The sequence below is a fragment of the Thamnophis elegans genome, chromosome 4 (assembly GCF_009769535.1).
Source record: "Thamnophis elegans isolate rThaEle1 chromosome 4, rThaEle1.pri, whole genome shotgun sequence".
In the NCBI taxonomy this organism is placed as follows: domain Eukaryota; kingdom Metazoa; phylum Chordata; class Lepidosauria; order Squamata; family Colubridae; genus Thamnophis; species Thamnophis elegans.
This window is the reverse complement of record NC_045544.1, coordinates 123,202,623-123,221,278: the sequence shown is the minus strand read 5'-3', so window position 1 is coordinate 123,221,278 and position 18,656 is coordinate 123,202,623. Positions and strand designations below refer to the sequence as shown.

General features: G+C 42.5%; 1 protein-coding gene across 1 annotated transcript in view; it reads left to right on the top strand.

Moving 5' to 3' along the window:
- The first annotated feature begins 1,499 nt into the window (after positions 1 to 1,499).
- The window catches only part of MYL10 (myosin light chain 10), a 30,682-nt gene continuing 13,525 nt past the window's right edge, over positions 1,500 to 18,656 (top strand). The window contains exons 1-3 of the mRNA XM_032216828.1: positions 1,500 to 1,583; positions 5,115 to 5,190; positions 6,430 to 6,534. Of these exons, the coding sequence (XP_032072719.1) occupies positions 1,503 to 1,583; positions 5,115 to 5,190; positions 6,430 to 6,534 (262 nt within the window). The 5' untranslated portion in view covers positions 1,500 to 1,502. The remainder of the gene's footprint in view (positions 1,584 to 5,114; positions 5,191 to 6,429; positions 6,535 to 18,656) is intronic.

The following is an 18,656-nucleotide window of genomic DNA, read 5'->3' as shown; positions in this document are numbered from 1 at the left end:
TCATGCCAGCCATATGACCACGGAGGGATCTTTAGAGAGTGCTGGCTGTTCAGCTTAGAAACAGAGATGAGCAGTGCCGCCTAGAGTTGGGAACGACTAGAACATATATGAGGAGGAACCTTTACCTTTTGTCTGGCACATCAGAGGTAAAAGTAGGGTCGATCTGTGATTGCATGACTATGGCCACAATCTTAACTGTTTTGATTCCCCCACCCCAAGAACGTACCTGGTTGAAACAAAATCAAACCAGTGGAGCAGGGACCTGTTAGTCCTACAAGAGTAGGAAACTAAAGTCATGAATACTAATACTTTTGTGTTCTGACCCCCTCCTCCGTCCAGTAACGAAAGCTGAGGCAAGCTTAATTAGAATGTACTTTTAATAACAAGAAGCCAAAATCTTGGTGGCTAAAAGCCAAGCACACAAACCGTTAAGGACCTTGGCAGCAAGTCAGACAAACCTTGGCAGCAAGTCAGACAAATCTTGGCAGCAATCCAGCCTGCCAAGTTAGTTACGTTCTCTTTAGTCAATGCATTGACTTCTGCAAGAGGGACGTGTCACAAGCAGTCTTTTTTATAGTCTGGAGAGGAGCCTAATGACCACCAGCCGAGCGCAACTACCTCCTGTAATTGCGTAATTATTCCTGACGCTGAGTAGCTCTTCGATGGCATGCATCCAGGAACAACTCACTGCTGGCTGCTGGATCACTCTCCCTTGTCTCCTCCCCACTGGTTGTCTCCTCCCCACTGGTCCAAGGCTCAGGCGCCACCTGGTGGCCAACCAGTCTCTCTACGCCCTGCTTGGATTCGGAACCTGTCCAGGGTCCTCCACATCCTCCAGAGCCGACTCATAGGGCCCCTCGCTGTCGGAGTCTGGTGGCAGCTCCAATGGCTCCTGCTGGGCTACAACACTTTTGTTATAGGGCTACAATAACAGAATCTTGTGTCTGAATGCGCCTCCCTCCCCGCTCTCTTTATCTTTGAAAGAACTAGAGTGGTCCGGTCTGAGATCCTTTCTCATGTTACAGTTCTGTCCCAGACTCAGATCCCTTTTATCCAGAGGTGGTATTCAGCAAGTTCTGAACAGTTCTAGAGAACTGGTAGCGGAAATTTTGAGTAGCTCGGAGAACCAGTAAATACCACCTCTGACTGTCCCCACCCTCATCTATTCTCTACCTCCTGACTCCCAGCTGATCGGGAGGGAATGGGGATTTTGCAGTAACCTTCCCCTGGAGTGGGGAGGAAATGGGGATTTTACAGTATCCTTTCCCTTCTGCCAAGCCACGCTCACCAAGCCACGCCCACGGAACCAGTAGTAATTTTTTTTGAATCCCACCACTGCTTTTATCTGACCAAAGTCTTGGTTATGACTCTTCCTCCTGTTCCTCAAGGTGATTCCTTCTGTCCATTACAAAACTATGGGAGGTATTTAGAGCTCCTCTGAAACTCCAAAGTGGTTTCTGCCTAATGTGATTCTTCTTGTTTTTAATTCATAGGCTCCCAAAATGGCAAAGCAAAGGAAAGAAGAGGGCAGTGCCAATGTTCTGTCCATGTTTGAACAAAGCCAGATTCAAGAATTTAAGGAGGTACCTTCCATTTACTGCTTCATGATTTTAAATTAATTGATTGGGAAGACAAATTAATATGGAGCTCTTTGTTTTTTAAATGTTCCTGTGGGAAATTTTATTGTGAAGGACAAAAGAGGAAGAGTTGGCATCTAAAGTGGGTCACTTCCATTTTTGACCTGCGAATGGTGGGGAGAAGGGCTTACAAGTAGTCCTCATTTAATGTCTACTTGTTCAGCAGTTCAAAGTTATGACAGTGTTGGACAAATGGTATTTATGACAGGTTTTGGATTTCCACCTATTGCGACATCCCCACAGTCACACAATTGTGATTTCTGCTGTTCTCTGCCAACTTCCCACATGCAAAGTCAATGCCCTCAGGAAGCCAGAAGTTGCGATCATGTGAGATCCTTATTTCACAATTTATGTAGTCCTCGCTTAAGCATGGCAAATTAAGTCTGCCAGAGTTGCTGTTGCTAAGTGACACAATCATGGGACACTGTCCTTTATGACTGTGTTGCTTAACTGTGGCAGTTCTGGTCCCAATTGCCATCATACTCCTACCTATAGTGTCATTTAGGAGAGACCGCCTGCTGCCAATTACCTCCCAAAGACCCATTAGATCACACAGGGTTGGCCTCCTCCGGGTTCCGTCTACCAGCCAATGCCACCTGGCTACTACCCGGGGGAGGGCCTTCTCTGTGGCAGCTCCGGCCCTCTGGAACGAACTCCCCGCAGGGATTCGGACCCTCACCTCTCTCCAGGCCTTCCGAAAAGCCATCAAAACCTGGCTTTGCCGGCAGGCCTGGGGTTGATGAGTTCCCCTCCCCTCTTGACTTGTGTGGTTGTGTGATTCTTGGCTATTTTAATTACTTGTATTTTGTTCTATGTTCCCCTTTTCCCCTTTTGAGTTGTTCGCTGCTCTGAGTCCCTCCCGGAGAAGGGCGGCATACAAATAATAAAATTCAATTCAATTCAATTCAATTTACCCTGGAAAGCAAGAAGTCTTCTACTAATACCCTGGAGGGAGGGCAGGACACAAAGAAGTCAAGGCTGTGTCCACAACCACACAGTTGAAGCCTTGTCCTTTGTACGTGTGATGTCTTTGCTTGTACAAAACAACAAAACTTGGATCACACAGTTGCTACTACCAAGGTTGCTAAAACCAACCTAGCTCTGGAATAATAAACATAACATCCAGTAGACCGAGGGGGGGGGGGGACAATTTGTTGCTGCAAGTACATCTTATTTATGAAGCAGAGCAGATGGTTTACAGATAACTTGCAATTTTAAAAGAGCAGCAATTAAAGCTTTATTTGCTAAATCAAAGGCGTTTGATTGAAATTTGAAGTCTGCCATTCATATGTGATGGACTGCAATTCCCAACATATCCAGCCAACGTGGATAATGGCCATGCTAGCTGGGGATAATATGAACTGCAGTGCAACACACCTGGGAAGCATCAAGTGGGATTGGTTAAGATTGTGCTGAGATAATTGAAAAGGATTAAAAATCATTCTTGTTTGTGATGGTGGAAATTCATCCATCATCATCCATCATCATCTATCATCATCATCATCCTATTTATTCTGGCTAGACAATTTAATAATTATTTAACTACTCAGGACATTCATTTTAAAAAGTAAAAAGTTAAGCAAAGGAGTCTTTATTTAGTCTAGAACCATGATGGCAAATCTATGGCACGCAGGCCACAAGTGGCACATGGAGCCATTTCTGAGAGCACGCGAGGCATTGCCAAGTCAGCTCCAGCACGCATGTGCGCTGGTCAGCTAATTTTTGGCCTTAATTTTTGGCCGTTTTCCCCCCACCAGAGGCTTCAGGAGGCTCCCGAAGCCTGCGGAGGGGGAAAAACAACTCCCGGAAGTTCAGTGAGGCCTGCACGTATGCATGGGTGTTGTTATTGTTGTTGTTGTTGTTGTGTGTGTGGAGGGGGCATTGCATTATGGGTGTGGGCACACACGCTCCTCCCCTCTCCCCCCACTTTTGGCACACCTCAACAAAAAGGTTAGCCATCACTGGTCTAGAAGGAGGATTATAAACAAAAGGCCAAACTGCAAAATAAATAAACAATTGTGGAGCAATCTTTGTGTAAAATATTTGAGGACACAGTGGCAAGCATTTTTCACAGTTTCTACACTTGATCTCAAGTAAGCTTTGAGGTCTCAGGTTCCCTATGCTACATTGTAAAGGTGGAGCAGTAACCATCAGTGTGAAACGTTTTATACAGGGAGTCAGATTTTGTTACACCTGTTGTAACAACTGGGATGCTTTACAGGTACCATATTTTTCGGAGTATAAGATGCACCTTTTCCCCGCCAAAAAAGAGGGTGAAAATCTGGGTGCATCTTATACACTGAAGACAGCATTTTTGGCCTCCTGAAACCCCACCCTCTTTGTAAAAATGGCCATGCATAGCCTTTAGGAGGCTTGTAGAGTGTTCCTGGGGGCTGGGGAGGGCAGAAATGAGCAAAAAACAGACTCTTTTTGGGAGGTCTGCAGAGTGCAAACACTTTTTTTTCAATTTGCCTCTTCAAAATATTGGTGCATCTTATACTCCAGTGTGTCTTATACTCTGAAAAATATAGTGGTTCTTGAATTAGGACCACAACATAGCCTGGAATTCTGGTCATGTCATTGCAGTCATAATTCAAGATACCACATGACTGGACTTAATTCTATGAGTAATAAGCAAGTCACCACAGTTGTTAAATGAATCTTATGGTCAGCAAGTGAATCCAGCATATCCAATGGGTGTTTTTTGCCATTTTTTTCTAGAACATAAATTGCAGTGACATGACGACACCACTGTAACCTGTAAATGTGAGCCAGTTGCTAAGTGCCTGAAATGTGATCACAGGACTGGGGGTGGTTGGGGGCTAAGTTAAGAGCCGCGGTGGCACGGTGGTTAGAATGTAGTACTGCAAGCTACTTCTGCTGACTGCCGGCTGCCTGTAATTTGGCAGTATGAATCTCACAAGGCTCAAGGTTGACTCAGCCTTCCATCCTTCTGAGGTCGGTAAAATTAGGACCCAGATTGTTGGGGGACAATATGCTGATTCTGTAAACTGCTTAGAGAGGTCTGTAAAGAACTGTGAAGTGGCATATAAGTCTAACTGTTACTGCTATTAACAGAATAACAGAATTGGAAGTCTTTTAGTCCAACCCTCTGCTCAGGCAGGAAACCCTATACCATTTCAAACAAATGGTTGTCCAATTTCTTCTTAAAAACTTTTGAGTGTTGGAGCATTCACAACTTCTAGAGGCAAGTTGTTCCACTGATTAATTGTTCTAACTATCAGGGAATTTCTCCTTAGTTCTAGGTTCCTTCTCTCCTTGATTAGTTTCCATCCCTTACTTCTCATCCTGCCCTCAGGTTGGCAGCTGTAACTTGGAGGACGAGTCATAAGAAGCTTTTTAAAAGTCTGTTGTAACAATGTCATTCCTGTCTTCTGATACAAAAACTTGAAGAGCAATCGGGACCTGCTGGTTCTTTGCATTCCAAATATTGATTCATGTTTTGTTCCTCAATAGGCATTCACTATCATGGATCAGAACCGAGATGGTTTCATTGACAAGGCTGACCTGAGAGACACTTTTGCTGCACTGGGTAAAGATAAAGAATCACTGTAAAATGTGTCATTTGCTGTAATACTCTTTTATTTATTAAAAAGTTTCTTTGGAGGAGGGGTTATCCTAAGCGTATCAGCACACTGCAAGTACTTCTTAGTTGGCATAAGAACAACAGAATGTTGGCCATTGAAGACAGCTTCCAGGTTAGAGATCCTGTATTACATAGAACAGCATACACATGGATGGGAAAAACTGGACTTTAACTAAGCTTGTGCGATATTGGCCAAACCTGCTAAAATTGATTGACACTGTCCTTAGTATCAGGGAATCTTGCACGTAGCACAGGGGTGACTAGAGCTGATAGCCAAGAGTTGCCAGTATATTCCCCAAGAGGACACAGTTTATGTAGTTACTCTAATAACTTCAGTGAAATTAGATAAAGTCAAATTGAAATATCAGATTATAGAACATATATAGAAGTGATAGAGGAGAATATTTGTAGCTCTGGGTTGGAATGAGGGGGGGCTTGGTGCTCTCTGACCTTGGTTCTTTTCTTGTAGATGTTTCATTATCAAACTAGGTGACATCTTCAGGGTACTGATTATTAAGTAAGCTCCCCTTTGGGAGCGAAGCGTTGTGAGAGTTGTGTTGGAGAACACACAAACCAGCATACAGAGACACTGCAGTTTAAATAGGCTTTTACTTTCGTGGAAATAGAGGTATCAGAGTCCATCAAACAGTCCAAGTCATACATGGATAATTCAGTCAGTCATCAATGTCTTTCAGTTAAGGGATAATCCAAATAACATAGTCCAGTATCATATTAACAGTCCGGTACGCAAACTTTGCTAACAGTTGCAAAACTTACAATAGCTCACGGCACTCAGATCAGATCAGCCCAGCATCTAACAAACAGAGAGCTAACAGTCATTCTGGCTCCCTCTTATGGCCGATTGAGGAAAACAGCAACCAATCACATTTTACAGTATGATTTAAAGACACAGTTACAGCATTGTTACTTGATTTATATATTGCCAACCCAACCGTTAGATTATATTCCTAACACTGATGATGTTACATAGTTTGGTAATAGAATGTCTGCAAGAAAGCGACCAAAGTCAGAGAGCATCAAGGGCCCCTTCATATATAGAAGCCTTATTTGGCCTAGTAATATTAATAATATCTCAGCAATCATCTTATGTTCTCCCAGACCATAGTGACTTGATTTGATATTTCCTTGGCTTTCATAGTACATAATCAGAATATTATATTACAGGGCGTATGAATGTTAAAATGGAAGAGTTGGAAGCAATGATCAAGGAAGCTCCAGGTGCCATCAACTTTACTGTCTTCCTTACTATGTTTGGTGAGAAACTGAAAGGTAAGGAGTAATCAGATGAGAATGGCATGTGTGGAATATGGGTCTATTTTCCTCACCCACATTAGCAGTCTTTTTGCCTGTAGGTTCATTTGTCTTGTAGTATAGTATCGTTCCCCCAGCAAAATCATGGGCTAACTTAAGCTGTAGCCAAATTTTGAGTGAGTCCACTTCCATAATGAAGATTATTTTAATAAAGAAAAGCACAATTAAGTGGGAGGTTGGGCTGCTATAGAGCACAGCACCTTACTTAAGCTTTATTGCCAAGAGTGCTTCTGGTTGCTTCTCATATAGGTTCCTATGGACTCACTGGAAAGCAGACAAAATCCCATTGGAAGGGGAGGTAATAAAGAAGGTATTAGACTGTGCAGAAATGAATAGGTTGACTTTGAGAATAAAGGACAAGGAGGAATCAGTGTACTACAGGACATGGGGACAATTGTATGAATGGCTTGAAGAAAAAGGAACAAAACATGAAATCCCAGACCACATATGATTAAAATAGGGGGAGGGGAAATAAGAAAATATTAAAATGTAAATATACATGCAGAAAAATGTAATGAATTGACATATGTAAAATAACGATTATAAGAATGTATATCTAAGAATGAACTTGAAAGGAAAAATAAAAAAAACATTTTACAAAAAAAAAGTTCCTATGGACTTGTGGACCACAGGATTGTGGATGGTTATACCCCAATGCCTTGTTGAAAAGGTACTTCCTCGATTAGAAACGAACAGGCAAACAAACATTTACCTGTAAATGACTGTTTTTTGTTTTAATTGCAATAATATGCACATGAACAACTGCCTTCAACTCAATGTATATTGTTCTAAACTTGACTGTAAAAAATATGATTTCTGGAACAGAGTTGTCAGTCTGGAATGCTCTACTTCAGTGTTTCTCAACCTTGGCAACTTGAAGATGTCCGGACTTCAACTCCCAGAATTCCCCAGCCAGCGAATGCATTCGCTGGCTGGGGAATTCTGGGAGTTGAAGTCCGGACATCTTCAAGTTGCCAAGGTTGAGAAACACTGCTCTACTTGATCCAGCTGCCTGAGCTACAAATGTTCATAGTTCCAGTTGCAAATTGACTTCCGTGGACCTTACTTAAGTGGTCACTAGAGGGGGCATGCATAAGTGTACAATCGTGCCTATTGTTCCTGCCATTGTATTTTTTCTTTTTTTCTTGTTCACGTATAAATTTTTTTAAAAAACCAGAACAGTCTGTTGGGTGTGTGGAGAATACTCTGAAGGTCCAGAAATGATGTTGGAGAGTAGCCTTCCAATGTCAAGGGCCATTCCTACCCTGCTTTCCCAAAAATAAGACCTCCCCAGGTAATAAGCCCAATCGGGCTTTTGAGCGCATGCGCTAAAATAAGCCCTCCCCTGAAAATAAGCCCTCCCCAAAAATATTGCAACATAGCAGCAGCCATAATATGGCCATGCTCGCCACCTCCTGCACCTCAAAAATAACAAGACCTCCCCGAAAATAAGACCAAGCGCTTATTTCAGGGGTCAAAAGAAAAGTAAGACCCTGACTTTTTTTCGGGAAAAGATGGTACCACAGAAGGAACTTTATGAGCAAGAGTAACTTACCACCTGTGTCTACATAATGCAGGTTTTACATCAGATGCTAAGACAAAATTAAAGGAGAGGAGAAATTTCTAGATTAGCATCTTGTATGGAAAAAACCCCCATCACATTCAGCCATTAAGTCAGAGGTGGGTTGCTACTGGTTCGCACCGGTTCGGGTGAAGCGGTAATGGTATTTTGGTGCTGGTTGCCCAAACTGGCAGCAACCTATGCTGGCCATGCCCCTGAACCAGATCCCTGGTCGGTGATGCTGTTGCTGGCATGTATTTTACTAATTTTTTCATGTTCGGTGCATGCACAGAAAAATTTAAAGTCAACTGTGCACATGCGTGCAAAGTGAACCAGCAACAACACCGGCAGCAACCCACCCCTGCATAAAGTGATTTATTTGTTTGGATGTAGCATGTCCCTTTTTTCTAATTTGAATCTTCTACTCTTTTTCTTTGCTGAATGACCCTGAATGGTGGTGGGGCTGCCAGAACCCTGCTGGTTCAGGAAAGTAAAAAGAGGTTTTAAAAACTAAGAGTGGGGGGGGGGGCAGGGAGGAAGGGAAGGGAGAAAGAAAGAGAAAGAAAAAGAAAGAAGGAATTTCACTATTTAGCCGGGATTCAGCAAAGGAGAAAAACAAATGCTGTTGCTTTAAATTGGAACTGAGCATGCCTGGCTGTGGAATTCTGGGAGTTGAAGTCCACAAGTCTTAATGCTGCAAACTTTAAATTGAAACCTGCTTTAAATTGAAAAGCTGCTCAAAAGGAAGTTTGCAAAGTGACATTCAGTAGTTTGTTTCTGGTTCAACTGAACAACAAACTGGATAAAAGGTAGGATTCTTATATGGTTCTATGTTTTTGAAGTTTTGGGGTATGTGCAATATGGGCTTTGTGTTTCTAAAATGGTTTGGATCATTCCCTCCTTATGAATGGAGCCAAACTTTCTATAGGCTCATTATGCCATTATCTCTTATCTGGCAGGAATGTGGAATGAGCCTTTCTGGGAGTAATATTTTAGGGGGGGGGGGGGTTGGTTGCCTCCCACAAAGGGGAGAAAGAAAAAAAGAAAGAAAAACAGCACAGCAATTTAGGGCTAGAAGGGTACTCAGAGGTCATCTAGTCCAACCCCCTGCTGCAGCAGGAAACCTTACATTGTCTGGATTATTTTGGTGCCTCTAACAGAGAGGAAAATTGCCAGAAAGGAGAAGGAGTTTACTAGGACAAGGCTGCCATGCAGAGGAAGGCAGAAATAGTCCTTGACTAATGGCTACAATTGAGCCGAAAATATTTGGTTGCTAAGTAAGAGCGTTGTTAAGTGAGCTTCACCACATTTTACCCAATCCATGACATCTCCTGGTGAGTGACATCAAGTTGGCCACGCCCACCCAGTCACATAACCACTACGCCCACAGAATAGGCCATGCCCACAGAATAGGTAGCAAAAAAATTGAAACCCACCCTGGGGTGAGGGGACCACAGATCACGTCCACAAAGAACATAACTCAAGGGGAGAGACCACATCATTTGAAGAAAGGCCTTTCCCCATATATTCCAATGTAAATCTTAAGATTTTATTTGTAGATCTCCTCCAGCTGCTTTCCATTAATAAGATTCAGTAAATCATTACTTCCTATTCAATTAATTGTTCAACTAATAGAACCTGATCTTCTCATACTTGCCTAAACTTTAAGAATGTATACACACAAAAAACACACACACACAAATTAATGAACTAAATTTATCAACTAAATTTCAATTTACTGGCTGATAAAGCAAATTTTGACTTCAATCCTCGATCTAAGGTGATTGAGCTCAATAAAGTTTATTTCAAAGTAGGGTCAGAATTGTTATTTTTTTCTCTGCAAAGGCCATCATGGGAGGAGACGTTCAAACCCTTCTATTTAGCTCAGACACATCTGTATCCCTAAGGAACTACTTTGTTTCGAAATGAAATATTTACTAAGACAAATATTCCTGCAATCAGTCCTAATTCAGGTTGGCTTGCGGAATGCTAATTAATAGCCTGTTAGTTTAGCATTCCAAAAATGGTTCTTGTTGATTCTGTAGATTGTTGACAAGAACAAGAGTTCCTGAGTTGATATGGGGGGTAGGATGAGGGAATGGCCTAAATATGATAACGTTGTATTATTAATTTAAAAGTAATCCAATAAGATTTAGGTCAGTCTGGGTCTCATGAGACGAGAGGAATAGGCAGACATCTCCTGCCCTCCTTTTCTCATTTTAAGATCTGGAGCAGATCAAGGATTTGACAGACAGAAGAGTGATGCCTTTTGGACTGGCAGGGGACCTGTCCTTCCTGCTTCAATCCTGAGAGATGCCTCCCTGCTTACTTGTGATGATTAAGGGAACTGGGTATGTCTACCTATCAAAGAGAAGAAGCAGGGGTAACATGATAACTGTTTTCCAGTATTGAAGGACAGTCACAGAGATGAGGATGTCATTGTATTCTCCAAAGCAGCTGTGGGTCGGTCAAGAAGCAAAAAATGGGGGGGAAATGAAGGAGACAAGCAACCTAGAACTAAGGACAAATTTCCCGACAGGCACAACAATTAATCAATGGAACAGTTTTCCTCCCAGAGTTGTGGATGCTCCAACACTGGGAGTATTTATAAGAGATCGGACAACCATTTGTCTGAAATGGTATAGACTTTCCTACCTAAGCAGGAGGTTGGAATAGAAGACCTCCAAGGTTCCATCCCAGCCCTATGATTCTACGATTTCCTGAAATACTGGCCTGGTTTGGATGCCTTCCTTACCTAAATGACTTCTTCTGACATTTTTCAGACTTATAGCTTGGCCTCCTTGGTTGAGTGAAGAGACATCTAGACAGTTTTTCCAAGCCAACCACATGATGACTGCAGCATTTCTATGAATTGGCAGCAACTATAGTGTTCCTATATCTCAGGTGCTGCCATAAAGAAGAGGGAGTCAAACTATTCTCCAAAGCACCTGAAGGTAGAACAAGAATCAATGGGTGGAAACTGATCATGGAAAGAAGCAACTTAGAACTAAGGAAAAATTTCCTGACAGTTAGAACAATCAATCAGTGGAACAGCTTGCCTCCAAGTTGTGGGTGCTCCAACACTGGAAGTTTTAAAGAGATTGGTTAACCATTTGTCTGAATTGGTATAGTACCTTGATGGTGAACATATGGCATGCATGCCCGAAGTGGCATGTGGAGCCATGTAGCCTGGAATGCGTGACGTCACCCGTTCCTCTTCTGGGTTTCTGGTGCATATGCGCACATGACAATTAGCTGGCCTTGGTGCGTGCGGCAGTGGCGGAAACTGGAAGAGATGGTCTTCCATTTTCTGGCATGAGCATATGCACTGGCCAGCTGATCATCACACATGCATGCACGCCAGCAACTGGAAGATGAGCTTGCTTGGACGCATGCGCACCAGAAACCAAAAGTTCATTTTTCAGTGCGCACATGCCCCCTGGGAAGCTCCTTTTCTGGGTTGCGGCCCTGACAAGTGTGTGTGTGTGCACGCGGTTCGCCATCACTGGTATAGTGTTTCCTGCCTAAGCAGGGGGTTGGACTAGAAGACCTCCAAGGTTCCTTCCAACTCTGTTATTCTATTCTATTCTATTCTATTCTATTCTATTCTATTCTATTCTATTCTATTCTATTCCATTCCATTCCATTCCATTCCATTCCATTCTACTAGATGGCAGGAGTGGTGAAGCAGCTTTAGCCATGTGGGGGAAGATTCCTGCATCCTTCAAGCTAGGAGATGCTTTCTTTGTCAAGGATCAATGGCCTTCAGAAAAAAATCTATTGGCAGAACAGGAGTTCATGGAGCTGAAACCAGGAATGAGTGGAGACAGAGCTGAACATATGTGGGACAGCAAGTCTCTCTCTTTCAGGCACTTCTTCTTTCTCTGCCAAGCAGCAAGGTCTAAAGATCCTCAGACATTATTATCAACATCTGAGCTTGCAGAGGGCGATTAGGCCGAGGAACTTCAGGTTGTTCGTCTCTGCCTAGAATCTGTCCTACAACTTTCTGTTGCGCTGGATGCCAGCGTATTCTGCACTCCAGAGCAGAACAGTTTTGAACAACTCAGTTGAGATCAAGTCCCATAGAAGTTGTCTCTTTCACTAGTGGACTCATATCCATGAAAGATTTGTTTTTTAAAAAGTCTCCAGCATTGGAGTTTTCCTACCCTCTCTGATGGGGAAAAATGTTCTGACCCAGGCTTCCTTAAAAAGCAAGAAGCAGAGTCTTGGTCCCGGCAAAACCCCTTTTATTTACACGATTGTGAATTCCTTTCATTCATAGTCCGCAAGGCTTAGCAAACAATCTTTCAGAGGAATGTTTATCAACACGAACCTTATCTTGTTTGGCGAACTGCCAAATAACTAGTTTCCAAACGCAGGGCAAGGCAAAACTTGGCACAGAGTCTCTCATAGTCACAAACAGAATTTTCCACTCTTGAAATGACCAAATGAATGAATTGTTTCCTGCAAAAGCCCCACTCCCTGTTCGCTCCCCTTTTGTTCCCTATGGGAGGGGCCATTCACCTCCAAGATGTGGCTTTACTCTTAAGTCGACCCTGCTTTCTTAGTTGTTCTTGTCTTCTGGCAGCTCTGCATATGCACAAATTGGGAACAGGCTCCAGCTGTTCCTCTGCCTCACTGCTGTCTAACTCCCTCTCTGCCTCTGATACAAACCCCTCGTCTGAGCTTTCCTCAACCCCCAGGTCTGGTCCATGTTCCTCCCCAACCTCCTCAGTGTCCGACTCTGTTGCCATTTTTTGCCAGCCACCGGCAGGCCACAACAACAAAAAAGAGACAAGAGAAGACACAAATACGCCTTGTGTATTTTGTCATCTTCCTGGACTCTTTGCTTTGAAGTGGAACTTTGCGGCCAGCATTCCCTATTGATTAGCTGGTGCATAAAGTGGTTTCTTTGATGAAGTGAAGGATCTCTGTGTGGTATACAAATTGCATTTCTTCCAACTCTTTGTAGAGAGGAGACCCATGTGGTTGGCATTAGCACAAAATGCTTTTTCGTTCTTCTTTAACTATTCATCTGGCGTCAGAATATGTATCTCCCTGTTCAAAATTCCCAGAAACCCACCCCACCCCTCTGCTCCTGCTTTGACCAACCTTTGATGAATTTAATTGATTTCCAGCACAGCTAATTTTTTTGAATAGGGAAATTGTCCAAGTTATACCATGGTGTTGGGTTCTAAAGGGAAAGGATGGCAAACCTGCCATTGTGGCTTCCTTCACAGCTTCGTTCTTTGTTGCATAATTGCTTTTAAAAATCTGTAGCTTCAGGCCAGTTTGAAAACTGGGGGAAAAGATGGGTTTATTTTGCTCAACAAATCCTTTGTAAGGGCTTGACTAGCAAGTATTTTCTTTTGATCAGGGACAGGCAAGAGTTCCAAATGTTCTATTTGTCCCGTTAGCATAAATAGATGGAATGAACTTACTTCCCCTTATTTTCAAGTAGGCAATAACTTTTTTTACCCAACTTTAACGATTTCCCTTCCTAAAGTTCTGATCAGTCTGGTTGCATTGTTCTTTCTAATGCTGGTTTTATTCGGCCAATATGTAATGTATTAATTTTATATTATATATTCAGAGTTCTTATTAGGATCAAAAGAATAGATAGATAGATAGATAGATAGATAGATAGATAGATAGATAGATAGATAGATAGATAAGTGTAGGTAGGTAGGTAGGTAGCTAGAGGTAGAGATATGATAGATGATAGATAAATGATAGATAGATAGATAGATGATAGATAGATAGATAGATAGATAGATAGATAGATAGATAGATAGATAGGGAGGGTGGGAGGGAGGGAGGGAGGGAGGGACGTAGAGGTAGAGATAGATAGGTAGATAGATAGATAGATAGATAGATAGATAGATAGATAGATAGATAGGTAGGTAGGTAGGTAGGTAGGTAGGTAGGTAGGTAGGTAGGTAGGTAGGTAGGTAGGTAGGTAGGTAGAAAGGTAGAGGTAGAGATACGATAGCTAGCTAGATAGCTATCTAGATAGATAGATAGATAGATAGATAGATAGATAGATAGATAGATAGATAGATAGATAGATAGATAGATAGATAGATAGGCAGGCAGGCAGGCAGGCAGGCAGGCAGGCAGGCAGGCAGACAGACAGACAGACAGACAGACACCCAGTGTTAGCCTACATTCCATGAATGTATAAGGGACTTCTCCGTTAAGTTAGTGTTTTTCATGGCTCTTTTAGAACTGTATTTTATATTGTTTAGCAGCAGCTCCCCAGATTTTCAAACAATATTCTATAAACCCTGCATCATCTATTCTTTTCAGATTCAATTTATCAGATTGCATGCATTTGTTTATAAATATTGATAAACTCCCTTTTTTGACTGACCCCACAGGCAGAAGAATAAGATTATAGTATGAAGCACAATGAGTATTTTAAAAAATGAAACTAGCATCTATTTAATATATAAATCAGGCTATATCTTTTTATCTGTCACTCTATCTCATATAAAGGGCTGCAATTCCTGTTGCATTTGACTACTTTGATCTTTATTGTTGGTATTAATAACTTCCTCTAGTTTATAATTATTTTAAAGGGGAATAAAAATAATAATGCCATAGAACAACTGAAATAGTAGTACAATGACTATGGCAAAGGAAAATAAACATAATCCCAATAGTAATAGGCACCTTGGGTGCAGTCCTACAACATCTGGAGCATCATTTGAATGCTGGCATTGACAAAGTCACCATCAGTCAATTGCAAAAGGCAGCTTTACTTGGAACAGCTGACATCCCGTGACTATACCTTTAAACAACATCTGTTATCGCAAGTCCTCAGAAAGAACTCAATAGGTGGATAAAAATGCCAAATCAGGCCTAAGCATCTAGCTGACTGTGCAATGAACCATGCTATTCTATTCCAAATGAGTGATGTGGCAGGATTCATAAAATGTAATACTTGCTTATCTCCCTAGCCTCGCACAAGGTATTTGTGCAACTTATTCTCAACTTTCCCAGGATGTGAGGGCGATCTGGCTGCGACATCTGTCATCCCATTGATCGCCAGGGTTGATTCAGCTGATCTGGCTGGCTAGGTGGGTGTTCCCTTCCTCCCTCACAGCTCCAAGTGCGTCCCTTCCGAAGCTGCATGCTTGATGGAAGAGGAGGACGACCATCCCAGATAGAAGGAGTGTACCAATCTTCTGTTAAGGGTATACGATAGCTGCTCTCCCCTGCTAGAAGCTCCAAACAAGTTCAATTTTTCCAATTTTGTGGAGCCCATGTGTGATTACGTTCATTTATGTAGATCTTATACCTCTCTAAATTAATGCATGTAATACGGAATCCTGAGAAGTCGTGGATCATATTATAGGACTCCGCTTGTTTACGTGTCATAAATATACTTACCCTCTAAACCACATGAAAATTTTAGTGGATCACCAGGAATATCGACAGGAAGGCAATTGCTAACAATTGATTTGATAGTGTTTCAGATTCAGGTCCTGTTGGTTGGGTGGTTATTTAAATAATTATGGCTCTCATATCTTAGTTGCAAAACTCAGGCAGCCTTCAGGGGGCAGAACAAAGTTGATTTTATGCTCACTTTGCTATCCCCTAATGGTTATCCAGATTTTGCTGCTAGGTAGGGTGAATGTCATTTTTCTGCAGCTGTGAAAGCATAAGTGACCTTTTCACCTTGAAGCCAAGAACCAGGAACATCAATTCTATGTATCTGTGTGTATTTCTTTCCAAGGAATGTGCTGCAAAGATTAAAAGGAAACTATTAAAGGAAACAATCTGTTATATTTTTTTCAAGGCATTAATCCAACAGGCACTGATGTTGGCAACCAGTTTCTGGAACTAGTCCCTCTGTCCTGTGAACTCAGAGAGTTATTTTGCAGCTGTTACCTTGTAGCTATTATCACTCTTCCAAAGGACAATCTGTTTTGCTTTCACAAACGTTTTATTCTGAAAAAATAAAATAAAAAAGATAATAAATTAAATATATATGGAATAATAATAAAATAACTCTATTTAATTTGTTTCAATTAAACCAACTTTCACTTTTATCTAGTCAATACAGGGGTGAAATTCAGCAGGTTCTGACAGGTTCTGGAGAACCAGTAGCGGAAATTTTGAGTAGTTCGGAGAACCAGTAAATGCCACCTCTGGCTGGCCCCAGAGTGGGGTGGGAATGGAGATTTTGAATGTTGAATGTTGAATGTTGATTTTATTTATATGTCGCCCTTTTCCCCCCAAAGGGGACTCAGGGCGGCTCACAACTCAAAACCAGGGAAGGGGGGTTACAGACAAAGTTAAAAAACGACACAAAACAATACATGGTTTAAAACACACAGCAGTCATACCATTCAAGACTGGGGCAATGGTTCTTTAGCCCCAGGCCTGTCGGAACAGCCAGGTTTTAAGGGCTTTGCAGAAGGCCTGGAGGGTGGTGAGGGTTCGAATCTCCACGGGGAGTTCGTTCCAGAGGGTCGGAGCAGCCACAGAGAAGGCTCTCCTCCGGGTAGTCGCCAGTCGACACTGGCCGGCGGATGGAATTCGGAGGAGGCCTAATCTGTGGGATCTAATCGGTCTAGTGGAGATAATTGGCAGCAGGCAGTCTCTCAAGTACCCAGGTCCAATACCATGAAGGGCTTTTGCAGTATCCTTCCTCTACCATGCCCACCAAGTCATGCCCACAGAACTGGTAGTAAAAAAAAAGTAGAATTTCACCCCTGAGTCAATACCACCTTTCTTTCCTGGCCTGGAGATCAAAAAAAGTTACAGTCAAGTAGTTTTATTTATTCATTCACCTATCTGCTCTGTTCTCATCTCATGCAAGAGATGGAGTATTATCTGTCAAAGGCTGCTTGCATTGCATCATATCCAAAAATACTGCTAGTATCTATTTCTGATGATGTTTGTCCATCGTGTTCAAACAGGACCTTGAAATCTGTCAGGTTGTGGACTGTCCACAATTTGTCCGCAGGTGGCTGGTAAGGCCTACACAGGCATGAAATGTTCTGCCACATGTCAGGAAGACATGTGTGGGCACCATTGTTGCCGCATTTGCAGCTCTGGCTTTGCGCAGTGCCCACTTCTCTTGTGCTACGGTTGTTCTTCTGTTCTCAGATGTCTGGCAGCCTTGGTGGATCACTATGCGCCATGTTGTGCCTATTTCTAAGGCATTTGTAGAAGTGGGACTGGAACAATAGCTTGGAATCTTGGTTCCCTAGTTAGTTGTCAACATTATACAACAGGTCTGATCCTCACTGCCAATTACCTCCCTGCGACCTATTAGATCGCATAGATTAGGCCTCCTCCGAGTTCCATCTGCCAGTCAGTGTCGACTGGCAACTACACGGAGGAGAGCCTTTTCAGTAGTAGCTCCGACCCTTTGGAACGATCTCCCCATGGAGATTCGTACCCTCACCACCGTCCAGACCTTCAGCACAGCCCTCAAGTCCTGGCTATCCCGTCAGGCCTGGGGATAAAGATCGTAATCTGTCCCCACTCGAATGATGAATGAATGTTGTGTACTATTTTTACTCATGTATCGTTTCATGTTTACTGTTTTGTACCCCCTTCCCTATATTTTGTAAGCCGCCTGAGTCCCCTGAGGGAAAAGGGCGGCCTATAAATAATAATAAAACTCTAAACTCTAAACTCATTTGGGTAAACAAGAGATTCCAATGTCCATGAGAAAATAGGAACATTGATAAAATATGGGGAGGGAGAGGGGCTTACTGAAGTTTAGTTTAGTTTACTGTCATTGCACCTCGTATAATGAAATGAAATGCCAGCTTCAGTGTACATTATACATAAAAAATAAAACAAAAATACACGGCCTTCACATTCTATACAAATGAATTGAAAACCCCTGATATTGTATTAATATTGCACTATACAGTATTGTTTGTTTGTTTATTGGTCTTGTATGCCGCCCACTCCCGAAGGACTCCGGGCGGATTACAATAAACAAGGGAAGGGGATAAATACACAAAACAACACTTTAAAATACACAACAGTTACAGTTTCCGTGGGGCGGGATATTTCGAGAGCCCTCTGGCCTGCTGGAACAGCCAGGACTTAACGGCTTTGCGGAAGGCCGGGAGGGTAGTAAGGGTCCGGATCTCCATGGGGAGGTCGTTCCAAAGGGCTGGAGCTGCGAGAGAGAAGGCTCTCCCCTGGGGAGTCGCCAGCCGACATTGGCTGGCAGATGGAATCCAGAGGAGACCTAACCTGTGAGATCTAATCGGTCTATGGGAGGTAATCGGCAGGAGTAGAATTCAATATAGTTACTGCTCTGGGATAGAAGCTGTTTTTCAGCTTATTTGTCCTTGTTTTTATTGTCCTGTACCGTCTGCCAGATGGTAATAGTTCAAAATAAGGGTGCCCAAGATAAGTTGGAACTTTAGAAATGTTTTGAACTTTCTTAAAGCAGTGGGGGATAAAAAGCTCCTCTAAAGAGGGGAAAGGACAACCAATGATCCTCTGGGCAGTGATGTTAACCCTCTGGAGTGTAGCCCTA